The following is a 17,530-nucleotide window of genomic DNA, read 5'->3' on the forward strand; positions in this document are numbered from 1 at the left end:
TGAAGGACAAAGTTTCATTGTATTATTCGTGACTACAGAGGGGCTGTATATTAACTTTAAATTTACCTACCTTACAAAAATAAGCAAACTGGTTTTAAAAAAAATAATCAGATGTAAAACTACTCCCTAGCTGCATAATCTGTGAGTTTCAGAAAGTGGCCAGGAGCTATGGAAATGACTTTTTATAGAAGTAAGCTTTAAGACACTTAAAGCTGTGTGCCGAGGTGAGGTGTTACAGGGTAGACTGCTTTACAGTAGACTCCTGAGACCACTTATGCATGTGTGAGTGTGAGAGTTGGTGCAATTTACTCACCACAATCCAGAATCTGCTATGTTACAGGAATGCAGCTCCACCTATTCAAATCAGGAGTCTCCACCTCACTGACACAAAACTTTCTTTCCTTTAATATGTTGTCACTGTATTAGGACGAACTAGAAAGGAGGACATGACTATGTAAACACACGATGTAATTTCACCTATATGGGCACAGGGGATGGAATTTAAAAGGCTAAGTAAAATACATTTCTATGAAAATAGAGATTTGACGAAATTCATGTGCTGGTGAACAAAACAAGGGAGATGAAGGAAGAAATGGCTCTTGTAAGAGAACATGGAAAACTGAAATGCATCCCGACCCAACTTTAATTTTCATCCTTTTGCAGCTCTTGCTTCTATCAGATTTTAGTCACACAGTGGGTCCCAGTTGTGAAGACAAGGAGTCTTAGCTCAGGAGGGGCGCACTGAGACAGAGGTGTGCTGAGATGTCGAGGTTGTTCTAAGCCACTGTACAGCTCTCCCTGACTTTCTGAGGAAACAGACTGTGCAACTTGACCTTCTAGTTGCCGGCAAGATAGCCTGTAATCCTTATGAAAGTGGCTGCAGCACAGAGGCAAGCTGGCTTGCTCGCAAATCCTTCACTGCTCGTCCACCAAAGTAAAGCTGATGGAGACCACGACTTCACAAACCAAGATCTGAACAATAGCCAGCAGGAGAAGGTGGTGGTTGGAGACTGGAAAAATGAGCTCCATCAGCTGCACACGGGCAGGAGTGAGAGAACATGGAAAGCGTGGGACCCCAGGAGAAGTAAGGCAAAATAATGGAAATGGAAAAGGCTGACAGATTTTACAAAGGAATATTCAACAACAGGCAGGAAAAGGCAAAGGCTGGGAAATCCTTTTGTAATAGTACAGGAATTATCTGTTTGTAGGACTCATCAAGACAAGCCAGGAGAGTCTGTGAATTGCTTGCATGCATTCATGTTCATAAAGAGCAGTGTGTGCATCCAAGTAAAGCACGAGCAAATCTGAAGAACTTTGGATTTCAGAGTTTTGCCGTTTTCTGGCCATCTGGAAGCCCTTTTTGAGGATCTTTTCAAATAAAAATGTGAGCAGTTGGAGGGAGGAGTTTAGACATGAGGAAAAGGACCCAGGTAGCTGGTCCAAATGTTGGAACTATGTGAAAGACAACAATACCAAAAAGCATTATCTGCATTCTTGGCTAGATGTCCATGAAATGTTTATAGACCCCGGAAGCAAGTCCATTAATAACAGTTGAATATTTGGCCACGGCGGGGCCGGTGTTCAGATGCTTTCATAGCAGTTGTCTCTAAAGATGTCAACAACAACCCGGAAAGACACTGGGCACTTCCGCTGAGTGTCTTCTTTGCCTTCAAACGTAATAAAATATCACACATGAACAAACCAGGGCTGGACCTTAGATTTCTGTCTATTGAGCATAACTTGCAGTGCCATTAATATTGTTGTGAGGTGAGAAAATAACTGCAAATATTCAATCAGAAACAACAACAAAAAAATAAGACTAGGTTCCTCAATATTACTTGTTGAAAGATTTTAAGACACAAATAGGGAAAAATCTACCAGTGTTGTGTCATAACATTTTAACCAGAGCCCTTGTAAATCAAGCCTTGACTTTTCCTTCATTTTGTGTTGAAGTGAGCCGCTACTTGGACACTAGCCATACTTTTCACTTCAGCAACTTGTCTGTGGCTGAATTACTGTCAAAACCTTAAATGTGCCAAATGACATTTCTTCCCATCAGTTTTCCTCACCCAGATCTTCTACGCTCTGTGTAGAAAGCCTTTGTGCAGCACAGGCAGCAACAACCTTGAACAAGGCAACAAAAAGTGTGATGTTTCACTTATACACATCCCAGAAAATGTGTGGCCAGGATGATGGTCTCAGGCTCCCAAAGGAGGCAGAGCCCTGGTTATGGTGGAGAGAGCAAGGCTAGGTCTTATGTTCCCATGTGGAAGAAATTGAAGCAAAGCCCTCTGCAGTGAGCACCTCTTCAGGGCAAGAAAATTCTTACTAGATGTGCAAGTGCTGCCTTGGCTGGTATCTGGTCATCAGTCACTTTGCTTGGGGTGTGCTAACTGTACTGACTCTCTCTCAGTAACTGCAGGACTGTTCTACATAGTGTTGTGACGGTGATTCTCTTATTTGAGGGTTCATACCTCACAGGCAGGTCCGTGCACCTGAATTGACATTCTTATAGTCATGACACAGCTTTTTCTGGAGAGTATCAGTCCAAACTAGATAAAAATGTGAACTTGGGAGACAAACAATGACTAAATGGTTGATATTCTGTCCCTCAGACCCTAGGAAAAAAACTGATTGCCCAGATTGGAGCAGCACTGAAGATAGTGTGTCCAATGCAAAGTGCAGTAATTGCCTCACACAAACTGCAGTGTTGTCAAGACAGCCTCCAGTCCAGACTGGCCCCTGTGGAGCCACACATCACTCATTAAAATGACTTACATCTCTACTGAATTTTAATTAAGGAAAGTGTGAGGAGCAGGTGTTAACTTGTTTTATAGACTCATTATAGTCTCTAGGGACAGCCTAGGCACAGTTAGATACATTACTGAACATTTAGAACCTCCTGATTTCGACCCTTTTTGTTTAATTTATGGACTTGTATTTGTACTAAGTATTTATTCATATTAATTTAAGGATGTTGCTTTGAAGTCAGGCATTCAAACCCCAGGAGCTGCAGGACAAGTCTGTCAAGAGACCTTCAGTAGGGGAAGATGCTCTTTCTGTCTGCAGCTGACTTGCGGAGAGATTGTCAGCTCCACCCTGCCTCCAGCTCATCATTTGCCTTTCCCCTCTGTGTCTTCAGGGATGCTACCATTCATCTACTGCTGTAGCTGCTATCTAACAGCTGTCAAATAACCTGAAGCTGCCCAGCATAGTTTATGTGCTTTAGTTCACAGAGATCTCTTCTAGCCTGTGTTGTTTTGAGCGAGCTGGGTTAGAGAGCAATTCCATGAACAGCTGTAAACCACGAAGTACAGGGCAATAATGTCGGGGTTGTGTTTGTGTATGTGAGGCATGGAGAGATACTCAGAGTCGTAAATTCTTCATGGAGCCAAAATAGAGTATTTGACTAAGGTGTCTGGCTCAGGTTTTCAACACCTATTAGGTGCTTTTACTGCATTGTAAAGTCAGCAGCCTCTAAATTACTCGGGCTCGCCATACACTTCTAGGACAGGCATAAGTGACAGAAGCTGGAACCATCAGATACAAACCAGGCACCTATCTCTAATCTGGTTTCTAAACCTGAAAAAGAACCTCTATTATTTTCTGGAGTTAAGAGCTTGTCAGCTTGGCTTTTCTCACCCACCCACCCTCCTTGTAAGGCAGTAGATGGAGATTTGTTCTTCATTTCTCCAAATGAAGGGATTTGAACCTGCATATTCCATACTACCGTCAAATGTTCTGCTCACCAGATTACCTGCAGGGCTGATTTCCCTCTGATCCAGCACACTGTTAAATGATCAAGCAGCTCCAGGAGCAGATGTTGAGAATGTACCACCCTAGGTGATGCTTGGGAGCATGTCCTGGTGGTGGTGGTGGTGGTGGACTTATGATCAAGTTCCTGGTCTAAATGAGCAGAGTGGGTATGTGAAGACATCTTTTACCCACACAATAAATCCCACACCGACTCATCTGTTGAGCTGTTAATCTCTCAAATCTTTAGGCACCTATCAGACAATTCTGAGAGCTTCTTTGGGTTCCCTGTACATTAAGCAATACTGTAGAAGTAATAGACACCTCTAGGGAATAATTCAGATCTTGGTCTTTCTATAATGGGTACAAAGCCTAGTGTGACCACACTCATAATTAAAATGCCTCAGTTAAATATCTAGAGTTAAGGAGGATTCCAGGTTCTGGTGTCTGAAAATAGATAGTCTCTTGAATCTGTCATTCTTGACTTCCAGGGTGAATTTAACCCAACAGGCATATTTTGTTTATGTCTGCAGGTTCTGTTGTATGCATTTCATAGCTGAAGGTGTGCTATTTGGGTAGCTCCATCAGGGCTTCAGCATTGAACTGTTCTGGGGACTGAGGAACCATGCAGACAGCCAGCATTACCAGGTTGCTAGACCCTGACTCCTTGTTGCTGCACAGAAATGACGCAATGTGGAATTTAAAGACCTATAATGGGTGGAGCCGTAAGACCATCAGCAGTAAATCCTCTTGTATGTATGTATTTTATAATAACTGCAGAGGAGACAATGCACACAGGATGTTGAAACAGGATTTTACAGTAGCTAGTAGATACCATTTGCTGTAAAGAGAGCTCAACAAAGGCCCTGAGACAAAAAAACCTCAGTCCACACAAATAATGTTCCAACTCTAATCACTCCAGTAAAAACTTTAGTAAGAGACAACATCACGTTATTATATATGAAGACGTGACTCTGATTCTTTATTTTAAAGGAAGCCAGTGATGGGCTAGGTCATGCTGGGTGCTGCATTGTCTAATGACTTGCAAAGTCAGATTTTCAAGTTTTAAAGTATTTTCTGTCCTATTAGGATAAAAAGGGATCAGCAGGTTTCTTCAAATATATTGGAGGCATTAAGGCTATTATAACTAAAGCCACTGATGATTAACTGTAGATATACAGAATCTTTGGAGCTGTCATGTGGAAGTAAAAGCAAAAAAAAAGTGCAAAAACAATAAAACTTCTCTGATCTATAAGATAATTCAAATACCATCTGGGGAGGCTGCACAGTCAACAGGCAGAGCAGAAATATTACTTTAAGATTCTTAATCCAGAGAATCATAACAGAAATATGGAAGTTGATAATGACAAGTACAAAAGAAAAGATAAAAGACGTTTTCAGAACATGGCAAGTGAGAAACTCTGCCAAATACAGACCTGGTCTTCAAACCCTGGCAATATCCCCCAGAATTTACTGACTTTAAAGAGTTCCTGATAAGTTTGATTTCACCCGCTTGATCTGTAGTGAGCAATTCGTAACTGCCCTGACTTCGCCAAAAGGCGTCTGAGGCATTTTGATTCCTCACTCAAGGATCTTAGTTCTGAAGTCTGTCTTCACCCAGAATCTCCCTGGCATCCTGAGAGCAGCACTGGGGCAGGAGGTGCTGGCAGACGCTGAGCCAGGCACTGGCTGTTTCAACCACATTGCCTCTCACTGCTCAAGACACATAAAATATCACAATATTGAAAACACCATCTGCCGTGGGAAGTTTGTCCCCATAATGGCGTATATGAGGGAAATTCCCACTGCAGTGACTGTACAAGCACACCTCATCTCACTCTGTTAGGTTGCAGCATACAGAGAAGGTCCTTCCCTTTATTTCAGGCAAGCAAGGAGTGGGAAGAAAGTTTGTTGAAAGTTGAGGAAAGACCCCATTATCTGAGATTCATCTGAAAGGGGCTGAATTCTGCTCCTCATTAGAACAGTTCAATTCTAGAGAAAACTAAAGAGATGCTGAGTAGGTGCTGTGTTCCACAAAGACCTCAGTTCAGTTTTCATTTAAACATATGCTTTACCTCCAGTTCAGGGCTACCTAACATGGTGTACATTACCAAGGTCGTTGAACATCTTTAAGGGATTGCAGGAAGGACTGCCCACAGCTGCTGGGGAGCTGGCCAAGCAGCCAGATAAATGAACCCTGAAAAAGAGAAGTCCACCACAACAGAAACTGGTGCTGCAGGAGCCCCTGTGGTGACCCTACAGGACCATTTGGCCCATTCAAGTCAATGACGAATAGTTTTCTAGGACACTTGGCTCTAGGCACTGGCCTAGACTGACATATGTAACACTATTTTTACTACCACCAAACCCCATGCTAGTCAGGCTAAAATGCAGAGCATCTTTTTACTGTGTAGTCAGGGCCTTTCCATTCAAAGGATAGTGTGAAGGTACCAGTAAATACTGCAAGATATGTACCAGCAGCAATATGCCTGCATACCACACTGACTGTTCTTGTGTTCTGAAGATTTACAGAGGTAAAGATGGCAGTGGAGTTTGAAAGATGGCGTTAGGCTCTGTCAAGGCAAGCTCCATGAAAAGCTACATTCCAGTACACACAAAGTACTTTCCACAACTAAAGTCTTTTAAAGTCATCAGAGAAAATCACCGCCCTAGAGAAGAGGTGTGCTCTACCCCTGCTGCAACCAGTAGATCATTTGCTGTTGGAACTGACAAAAACTTGAAGGTAATTACATTGATATTTTGAAGATTCAGCCTGAATCTGCGACAATCATCTCTCAGACTTCCAAAAGTTGCTTCTAAGATGAAACAGAAACTTCTCAGGTCATCTGAAAGAAAGGCTGGTGTGGAATAGAGCAGGTACAGATAGTCATAACAGAGATATAAAACAAGCCAGATGCAAGGCTAGCAGGCAAACAAAAAGGTTAGACTATATTTTTCATTTGAGTCTCCAGAGGCTTGTTTAGTAGTTTGACTCAATGCCAAGTAGCTTGCTGCACCTCTAAAAAATTGCTTTACTCTAAAAAACTAATCTGAAAGATCCCTGGACTGCAGTCAACTTAATATCACACATATCTGCTTCTTCAAAGCATTCTATTTGGCTCAGCACAGCAACAGAAGCATAACTTTTAGTGGTTATTTCAACTTTGAGGTAACTGGATGCCCCAGTACCCCACCCACTAAGCAAATAAATTGACTTTGATGTCCCTTTAATATGTCACAAAAGAGAAAAGTAAAGGCTTGATATTTAGTGGTGTGAAAGAGATTATTCTAAAGATTAACATTTTCAAATGACTACTAAGTGTAAAAATAGTATTCGTAGATCATTCTTTCAGCTCCTTGTCAAATAAGGCTATTTGAAATATAGCATCTCCGAAGACAGAGCTGACTTGTCAAGGCATTTCCTTACAAATAGGGAAATATTTTTTGTTTTAGCCATTTATTCCAAAGATAGTCACTGAGAGGCACTTGATCAGAGTGGCCATCTACCCTGCAAGGGTAGGGTCACTGTGCAACACCTATGGAGTTACATGAGAGATAAGGAGTTATAACTCATTGGACACTGGTACATCATACTGTAGTTTCAGCTAAAGTGTGAAGGGATACAAAAGTAGCTGAGATTACTGCTTTGTATGTCAGGGTATTTATTTTTTGCAACCCAGTTTCAGTCTCTCCACCCGTAGATTAAAGTGTACCTTGGTTCCACTCTAAACTCCACATGATGCTGGGCAAGGTTGAGCAGGAAACACAACTTCTCAGAGTTCTTGTTCCCCAGCCTGAATATTTCAAGCCTCCCACCAACTGCAGTGCAGTTCATGTCTGTATTAGGAGGTGGAACTCACCTTAATAATTAGGTCCTTTGCTGTTTTAATGGTAAGTCATGGGACTAAGGAAAATATCCTACATTGTGAATCAGTCTTAATATAGTAGGAACACTTTTATGCTTATTCAGGGAAAGTGTCACAGCAGATGTAATAATTCTAGAGTAAACCACTGATAGCAACATATGTGCTCTCAACGGAATTCAAACATAATTCTTTTACTGTCTTAATCTGTAAATTTTAATGTGTATGAGGGAGCGATATTTCCATGCCAATCTTAACTCTCTTCTTTCACATACCTATAGATGCTAGATACATTTTAAAGTTAAGTAATGAAAAATGCACTTTGGTACCTCTTTTAGTCAGCATTCCCTTTGCTTATTCCTAAGATTGCATGGTTCATATATAGTGTTGAAAAAACTTATTCGGTTAAACTGTTTAAATAAAGATCAGTTTGCAAATTATACCAATGACTTTGTAGACACATATATATGTACGTAGACATGTGAAAAATAGAAAACACACAGAAAAAATTCCACTTGCTACATTTGAAAAAATATTAAGATTTGGAAAACATTAAGACATCTGGGTGCACAGCACATGTAAACCATTTGTGGTGAAACCAGAAGTGATGAATTGCACATTTGCTGGCATCATCTACAGGATAACAAAGTCAGCTCTTTCCTTTTCATCGTTATGCTGATGCTTCAGCAATAGCCTTTGATTAAAAACCAACCAACCAAACAAAACAAAAACCAAAAAACCTCCACATCCAAACAAACAAACAAACAATCAAAACCAACAAAAAACCTAAACACCAAAAAACCCAAACAACCCAAATATAAAGCCCCAGTTCATGCCCTAAAAACATTTGTGAAAAGAACAATAACAGCAACAGCATGTGGATTTAAATGAGCTACAAAATATCTTAACAGAAGCAGAATTGTAATACACCTATCATGATCATCTTAATACCAAAAACATCTGGCTGCATTTTACATCTATTGATATTAATGACATGGTATTAAATCCTTCAACTTAAGGTTGTGCAGCCTTGGAGTTCCAGACTCAAAATTATATATTATATCATTTGCATACAATTCTTTTCCTTAGATAATCATATCGCTAAAAAAAAAATTGCTGACATTTTCAGTATTTATGCACAGTTCTTGACCCATCTTTCATGTAAAGCTCCATGCCAGGGAAAACCTTACATAGAAAGTCAGGGACATTTACTGTAAGCACAGCAGCAGCATATTATAGAGAAACAGATATCCACACTGTCTCACTAAATGTAATGTCATTGTCTAAATGAGGAGCTTTGTCAATATTGTGGAAGGTCTCCTGAAATAGATGTGCCAGATCCTCTTTTTGAGGATTCTTCAATCATCAATCATCAATGGAAGCCAAAGTCCATATGGCATGATGATTCCAAATTATATCCCCACATATCTTATCTGAAGGACTAAAAATTCACAAAACTTTAGCTGGGGATACAGACTGTGTTGAGTTTAATCATCTTTGCCAGACCCTAAATATGGTGACGTGAATTTCTAGTCCTACTTCTATACAGGGCAGACTCTCTGTCTGCTACTAAGACCAAAAGGATGGTGATCAGTTTCATGCTATAACTTTTTTTTTCTTCCCTGACATTGCTTGCAGCATCCTTTCCCAAAGGCAGCAGAAGCTAGTGGAAGTTTATTTATAAAAATGTGAAGGGGAAGCATGTCACAGAGCTTGGCATGTCCTCATACTCACCTGATTCTGATTCCCTTCTCTAGTGCATGGTGGGAGAGACTGGTGTCTTGATTGCCTGTCCATGACTGGATTCATAAAAATCCATAATTGGATAATTTGTAAGGAGAAGAGTCTTATGGGGTGCCATTAACCCATCATGCAGCTAATAAGCCTGGACCAGATTTGGTTTCCCATCAAGGCACCACAACGGCCAATGCATGTGCTGCCAATGCTGTGGCAGCGGATCAGCAGACAGTTCTCCCCTGTGGTGGTTAAGCTGCTCCCTGGGGTTTCACCCAGAGCAGGTCTGTAAACATCAGGAGTGCAGCTGGGCTACAGCATGAATCTGGAGTTCAGAGAAGGTCTTGTCGCTGCCAAGCATGAGCTGCAGGCAGCATATTCTGCTCCCATCACATCACACACTGCTCCTAACAGATTAAAAACCAGGTCCCCAGGTTCTTATGTATGCTTGCAAAGGGGATTTTTTCTTCTGTTTGTGGTACTGGCTTCACACATCAGCAAGTATTTTATCAAAATCATAAAAGAAATGGAACTTCCATGCGGGGAGAATACTTGCTTGACTTACAGGCCAAGGTAGACACTGAGCACATATCTAAGCAGTCTTGCTGCATATAGCCACTCTCCTGAACTGGGACCATAAATAAGGTTATGTTAACGTGTTCGCTATATTTACACGTTACATCAAGAAGGTTATAGTCAGTCTCAAGTCTAAGTAATCTGTCTCTATATTAGCTTTAGAACATGCAAAAAAATAGAATAGACATCTGTTCCATCTAAGATACAAAGAAGGGATGTGTTTTCACTAAAAACACTGGAGTTCAAAACGGCATCATCAGTAGAATGCTAATAGATATTTGCAAATTGTATAAACCAAGTGTCTAAATAGGAAAGGTTTGATAGTGAAGGGGAACCTATCCACATAAAACTCTTTAAAATGGAATGTAGCCAGCTTGTAAATACATTCAAATATTACAGTGTCTCTATAAATAGAAAAACTAGATACTGCTGAAGAGCTAAAGCAGTCCTTTCCAAATCTTTCAAGTGTATATATTTCTCTGGTTTTACTATCATTAATACACAGCTGCTTGAGCTACAGCTATTCTAGCTTTTGGCAACAGTTCAAGCAACTTTGCCTCTTCTCCCCTTTGCATCCCTCCATCTTCCATTTTGACACCACAGAATCGCCAGGGCATATCTTGACTTCATGAAGTTTTCAGAAAAATGCCATATGACCCAAACTCTCTTGGTGTACATGCAGCCAATCAAGAAAGCACATCATAAATTCACCGTGGCCCTTGGATTGTCACTCAGGTAGTGGCACATCTCTAGTCCCAGTGCTGTATTCAAGAGAGGCTACATGCTGACCAGTTCCCTCTTTCTTGCACAGAGCCTGCTGAGAAGGATTTCAGAATAAACTTGATTTATTGGACCTCGGACGTGATATGGGGACTGAGAATTTGTTGCATAGTCCTGCAGTTGTGATGGCTTGCTTTGACTGATGAAGTATTTCCCCAATGTATGGTGCCTTGATAACGTCATGGTTATGTGTGGACTTTCTTCAGAGGGATTGGATTTCACCACCTGCAAAAAAAGTGACAGATGTGAGTGCTTTCTGCCTGCACTTAGAAGGATACACAGCTATGTGTACAGAAATGCAGAGACAGTTCTCCACAAAGCAGGTCCTGATAATCTTACCTTGAGCTGCAAGTTGCTCAAAACCAGTATTTTAGTGGGCGAATTCGTTATGTTAGATACTAATTAAAGTGCAAGATCTTATTTACTTAAGCCTTGAAATCTAAATGTAGAGGCCCATTGTACTCAGTTGATTCTATAATGTCTTTGTATATTAGACTTGACTCATTAGGGATAGTTTATCTGAACAACAAAATTTGTACTTAACAGCTGGTCTGTGTATTTACCATTGGAAAAAATAAAGTCAGGACAGCCCTAGCTTGCAGGAAGGTTTAAATCCTGCTCTGATCTCGTGCACTTGAGGAGCATATGTTGTGTCTCAGCCGTGAGCCCTGTTAGAATGTCTCACCCTCAGGTCTTGGTGCAAACCTGGCCCAGCTCCATGTTGAGATGATAACACTCATATGTCGTGTTCCTCCAAGGAGGGAGTTATGGTGCCATTTAACATCCCTCTCCCTGGGACGTTACACTGACATAACCACAATGTGCTTCAGTAACTTAGTACAGAAGAATGCTCCTCTTTGGACCCCCCAATATATGTACAGCTCTGGGATTATCATGTTCAATTTGTATGGAATAAACAAATGCCCATGGGACTACCAAGAAAGAATATGAAAGGTATGGTTGTCAGGAGTCTCCTGTGAGATGCTGAAGGTCTTGTCTCAGTGAACATACAGTCACTGATGAATAATGAAGGAACTTCAGTAGAGACAAAACCTTAGAACCTTACACAGAGGCAGGACAGAGGACCCTGATCCAGGCACTGGCAAATCCAGACAATGTAGAAAAAGGGCCAGGTGGTTAATTTATTTTTAAAATAGTAAATATATTCTTTGATAGCTCTGATCCCCATCAATTTTCTCACTATATCCATCACAGCAGATACTTGAAAAAGCAGACTTCATTTATTGGTGCATAGATTTATGCAGAAGCATATTATCTTTTCAAAAATACAATGTATATTTACTGTCACTGAGCAATCGGAAATAATGTTCACATATAGTGAAGCTCATAATAAATGAAACAACTCATACAAAATTAAATGTGAGTGAAAGATTAACATGCAAAGGCTTGAAAGTCTGGGCAGAGAAGCTATGAAGGAGCTGGCTGAACTGAAAAAGAAGATGAGGAATTATCCATGAAGGAAATTAAAATATCCTCTGATGAATTTCATCCAGCTAAGCCAAGTGCTATTATTTGTTTTCATGCAATTACTGCAGGTTCATTTTTCTAAATTAAAGCCTTAGATCTTACAACTATTTCAAAATGATGCCACCTTGAACCAATCACCCAAACTGCATTCCTATTAGGCATAATCTCCCAGGAATGCAATCTAATACTCATGCAGCAGCCAGCCACTGATTAAGATACCAAAATCACAAGGTTGCTAGTTTCTATGTTGTGATCATGATTCCATTGCCGTTAAATTATGAAATAAATTTGAATTAAAAAATAGATTCCATTAAGGTCTTTATAACTGCGGGCCAATCTACTTCTCCATAAGCAGTTGTGAAGAATGAGGCAATTAAAAAATCAGGTTTGCATGTGTGCATAGAACTAGAAGTATATTTGGGCAGAAAGTGCCAGATTTTTGGTCCCAAATTAGTACAATCCCTTCATGAGTCCAGATCCCTTGGCAATCTGAGTGAAGATTGTAGGACCTACAGAGCCACAGATTTCTGTGCCATCAGGGTGACCCAAGACCCTCTGAAGTGAGTTGGTGAGAACTCAATATATCAGAACAATCAAGGGAAATGTCTTTCTGTTCAGCCAGCTAGTGAGAATTAAATGGGAATGGTGGAATGCATTTCAGATCTTGTTTTCTGACTGCACAGAATGGCCAGCCCTCCATTCCTGCACAGCCGTGCTTTAGCTCAGAGGCATTTACAGAGGGGTTTCGTCTTCTGGGAATTTAGGAAGTCACTTTTTAAGAGAAAGAAAGTGCAAATACAAAGCGGTAGATTTAATCCGTCTCATCTGGTTTCATAAAACGCAAACAGTTCTGGGATTTTACACAGTGTTCTTGGCTCCATCCTTGAAGGCAAAATGCCATTTTCCTAGTGCAAGCTGCTTCAGCACCTGATGAAATTCCATTTGCCAGGATGCAGAAATAAACTGATGACAAAACTGTTAAAACTAACGAGGTATCAAAAGGATTCAAGGACTTTCTTTTTGCTTTCCTCAAGGACTGAGTCTGGTTTTTGGAGGTTGATGGCTTCTCCTGGGCACATCTATGCCTCTTTTAGGCACAATGGCCTCTCAAGACTCATTAACAACAGCTCTGAGAGCCAAATTCTCCTCTGATCCTCCCCAGAAGTGCATACTCTCTGTTGAAATTCCTCCGGCAGAGAAGCAAGACCAAATCTGCACATGAGCTCATACAAAATGATGGAGGAGTGCATGAAAAATGCTGACGATCGATCACGCCCTGCTGTTTTCCACCCAGTTCCACACAAAGCATCTGAAATATTTCACTTTGAAGTTCTCTTTTTTACTCAAAAGCTCTGTGGAAATGGTGAGCAACAGCAACGACCCATGAAGACACTAACATCTGGGTTCTAGACAAAAAAGGGTCAATACAGCCTTCTGGGTGAAACAGAGGGAGGAATTTTCTCCATGCATAAATACCTGCTCTGTGATTTACTCCCTCTTTCCCAGCTCCATTTGGACTGAGCTATGTTTGTGCCTCTTTCATACTGAGCAGAGCAGATTAAAGGATTGGTTAACTAACCACACCTGCCGAGTTTGGTCCCAAGGCAGGACAGAGGCCATGGCAATGGGCTGAAAACGTGTGAGCTGCTGAGGAGCCTGAGGTGGAAACCAGCTGTGAGGTTGACGCAAAGCACGTGAGGCCAGATGGGTCTGATAACACTCTCAAACCTGTGTTCAGTCCCAGTAAGCCTCATACTGGCAGAGAGGCTAAACCAGTGGCAGCCAGGTGTTTCCCCACTCTCTTTGGGGAATGCATTTGTTGACCAGTAGACTGACTCTTATATTTCTGCCTGTGATATTTAAGGAGAAAAATCAAAGCCTTATAGTTATTAATATTTTTATTCTGCTTTATGTAAAGGTGACTGCTGTGGTGAAGATATATATAGATATATATATATATATATATATATAAAACCCACTGGCTACAAGAAAATAGTTAGGATTTCTATGCTAGTCCTTGGCCAGCAGACACCGCAAGGATACTCCAGAGCCTATGATTGAATTTTACTATCATCACCACCAAATTTCAGTTTGTTTGGTTTAAGCTACTCCTAGGTTTAATTAGCTACAGTATATTTTGTTTTCCAGTATGTATTGTGGGTGTCTGATGAAGGAAACTTTGTTTTTAGATCTTTGCTTTTTTGGGGTCTTTAGGGGAAATATATCACAGCTATCCTGACATTTCTTCACAGCAAAAATTAGTGTTTCCACTTCATTCCTGGCATCATGGTCCATCTTTGTACCTGTGAAGCTCTACAGAGCTTCTGTGCTATCCCTGCACACATACAGGTCCCGTAACAGTCTTGACCAAGAGTGAGGCTTACAGAAAAATAGTCATGACTTGGCAAAATAAGCAAAGGGATTTTATTCTTCTCTTGAGAGATCCAGAAAACATTTGGTGGTCTCTCTTATTTGAAGTAATTTGTTTTGACAGAAAACAAATTCCTAAATTCATGCTGGGAAAATGCTAGCATTTCACTTGTGTGGGTGATAATATTTTTTAATATTTGTGCACTTTTGATAACTCTAATTAAAAAAAGTTCTGGGATTTTGCCCATAAGAATTAACTTTTGGAGTTCTGTCTTCTAAGTGACACATCAAATTGCTTATGTTATTATTCTAGTCAGCAAGCAAACTCCTGAGATTTCTACCAACTAGTAGCTTCTTACTGGCTTAAAGCCCCCAACTGACTGTAAACCACTATAAATTATTAACTCTTGGTTTCAAAGAGACATCTTTTGTTGCATCTTTTTTTTTCTTCCTGTTTTAACTTTTTGGTAACAATTTCTTCTCATTCTGTATTTCATTCTGTGAAAGAACTTGCACCTGTCATATCTCTTTTGATCACATAGAGGAAACTTCTTCTCAGTGAGGGTGCCAGAACACTAGAACAGGCTGCCCAGGGAGGTTGTGGAGTCTCCTTCTCTGGAGACATTCAAAACCCACCTGGACGCCTTCCTGTGTAACCTCATCTGGGTGTTCCTGCTCTGGCAGGGGGATTGGACTGGATGATCTTTTGAGGTCCCTTCCAATCCCTAACTTTCTGTGATTCTGTGATTCTGTGAAAAGCAATCTTCCTGTAAGATACGACAGTTCAAGTTTTATGGTTTGAAACAGATTTTAATGGAATAAATTGTGGTAGTTTCCTACTCTTTTGTTAAGCAGACAATCCAGATTCAGTTAATAAGTACTAATACCCTTGTAGCATCACAGGGTATTTCTTACTGTGCCAAATATAACTTTATCTATAGAGGTACCAGCAGGCTCCTCTGTCCTTGTATTCATTGAGGAATTCAGGCATGGGCTTACTGAGGATGTCTGAGTGCATGATTCCAGTTTTCACTGAAGAAATATTGTTTACCAGGAATCAAGAGCTAAGCACCTGGACAGGTATGAGACTCCTTTATTCCTCAAAGCTTTTTCTGGTTTCCAAGGGGAGTAATGTAATATTCATGGGTCTTCTTCAGGGCAATGAATGACATGTTTGGATTCTCAGCAGATGATCACCCACCTGGGAACTTGCCTTCTATGCCAACAAGCTGCTGTCAGGAGTACGAGGAAGGACTTGAAAGCTACAGAAATAGGCTGGTGGCTTTGGTGACACTTCTTTAACTGTCACATGCAAAATTACTGTCATCAGCCTCATGGCAAAGGGTACCTGCTTACTTGACTGCTCAAAAATTATACTCTCTGTTTTCATTTAGGGTCGCTTTCACTAAACCAGGGGTGTACTTCTTCCTTTGCTGTACCTAAAGCACAAGAAACGCAAACCTAAACCAGATCCCTTCTTTGCTGATGCAAAGAGCACTCGCTATAAAAAGACATACCGCATACTCGAAATACGTCTTAAAGAAAACCAGAAAAACTTTAAATATCTTGTTTTTCAAACTCTTTTCTTTCACTGGTTTGGCAGCTTCTGGGCTGATTCTGTGGCTAGATATAATAATGTGTTTGCTTATTTATTTTTTATTTAAACTGTGGGCTCCTGTCATTTGTAGTATATTGTGAAGAGGCCTTGACAGAACTTTGAACCAACGGAAGAACATATTCTCAGTTGCCGTACTCCTATATTTTACCATGTCACAGTTTCACCAATCCAGTAGTTATAAAACAGAAGACAGAATTTCCATAGACTTCAGACAAAAAAAAAAAAAAACAAAACACCAGAACTATGGGCATAAGTGAGAGCAATGGACTTATATTTCTGTTTGTATAGCCAGTCACTATAACTGTCCCAGACAACTCTTTCTTGGACATATGGAAACAGATACACAGCAGTAAGATTGGTCTTTCAATGTTAAGCTCCATTGAAATGTATCTCTGTTTTGATGGGAGTCTGATGACCTGCTCAGTTAGGAAGGCTTTTGGCAAAACCCTGTGAGACTGAGGTATGGCAAACAGATAAACTGCGCCTGTGCAGAAGCAGTAGGGATATATAATACAAAGCAAATAATATAAGAACCTGGAAGCTGTGCAACATCCTTTTATACATGTTTCTTTTGCAGAAGAACATGCTTATTTTTATTTCAAGGAATGACCACTGCAGCAGTTCTGCCCGTCCTTGGGCAGCATCTCACTGTGAACGGCGAGGGACAAGTGCCACGGTACAAACTGTTTTTATTTAGGCCTACCTTTGAGTCACAGATGCAAACCTCATTGTGTACCCTTTTGTTTTGAAGCACCTGTCAGTTAAATTCTCTCTTAAATACCTGGGAATTATACAAGCATAAACTACTACCTCATGGAAATGGCAGCCGCACTTCCCTTGCAGGAATTCTTTGTAACGCCCCATGGTGATGATAAAGGTGTCAACAACTTCATAGCCGAAATTTTTTGCTGTATCCAGAATAACCAAGTTTTCATTCCACAGGTTTTGCACTTCTGCCTGCGTTGCAAATAAAATATTGCAATGTCTTGTCAGAAGGACTGTTTAAAGGTTATTGTGTTCTGCCAAGGAAATGAATAGCAAAACTGTATTTTGAACAAAGCAATTATGTTATACTCCAGACGTGAATTACTATAAATTCGCTCTTCAAAACAGCTGCTCCTCCAAGACCGTTGTAGACTTTTTCAGAAATTATCATTACTTTTCAGTATTTGTGCAGCTTCCTTCACAGGAAGATTTCAATGTCGTTTAAAATATAATTACTGGGTAACTGTTTTTGTTAAGAACTTAGCTAATATAAGGTGTAGTTGGGCAAAAAAAAATTCCTGTTATGAAGTTCTGAAACAAATGGTGAAATTGTTCCTGTGAAGAAAAATTCAGCTTTAAATCA

General features: G+C 40.4%; 1 protein-coding gene across 3 annotated transcripts in view; it reads right to left on the reverse strand.

Annotated features, from left to right (window-relative positions):
* Positions 1 to 7,472: 7,472 nt before the first annotated feature.
* The window catches only part of CPED1 (cadherin like and PC-esterase domain containing 1), a 151,334-nt gene continuing 141,276 nt past the window's right edge, over positions 7,473 to 17,530 (reverse strand). For all 3 annotated transcript variants that reach the window (XM_065632070.1, XM_065632078.1, XM_065632061.1), the window contains 2 exons: positions 16,993 to 17,139; positions 7,473 to 10,931 (listed from right to left, as the gene is read on the reverse strand). In XM_065632070.1, coding sequence (XP_065488142.1) covers positions 10,704 to 10,931; positions 16,993 to 17,139 — 375 coding nt within the window. In that variant the 3' untranslated portion in view covers positions 7,473 to 10,703. The remainder of the gene's footprint in view (positions 10,932 to 16,992; positions 17,140 to 17,530) is intronic.

This window comes from Caloenas nicobarica, chromosome 1, assembly GCF_036013445.1.
Source record: "Caloenas nicobarica isolate bCalNic1 chromosome 1, bCalNic1.hap1, whole genome shotgun sequence".
Classification (NCBI taxonomy): Eukaryota; Metazoa; Chordata; class Aves; order Columbiformes; family Columbidae; genus Caloenas; species Caloenas nicobarica.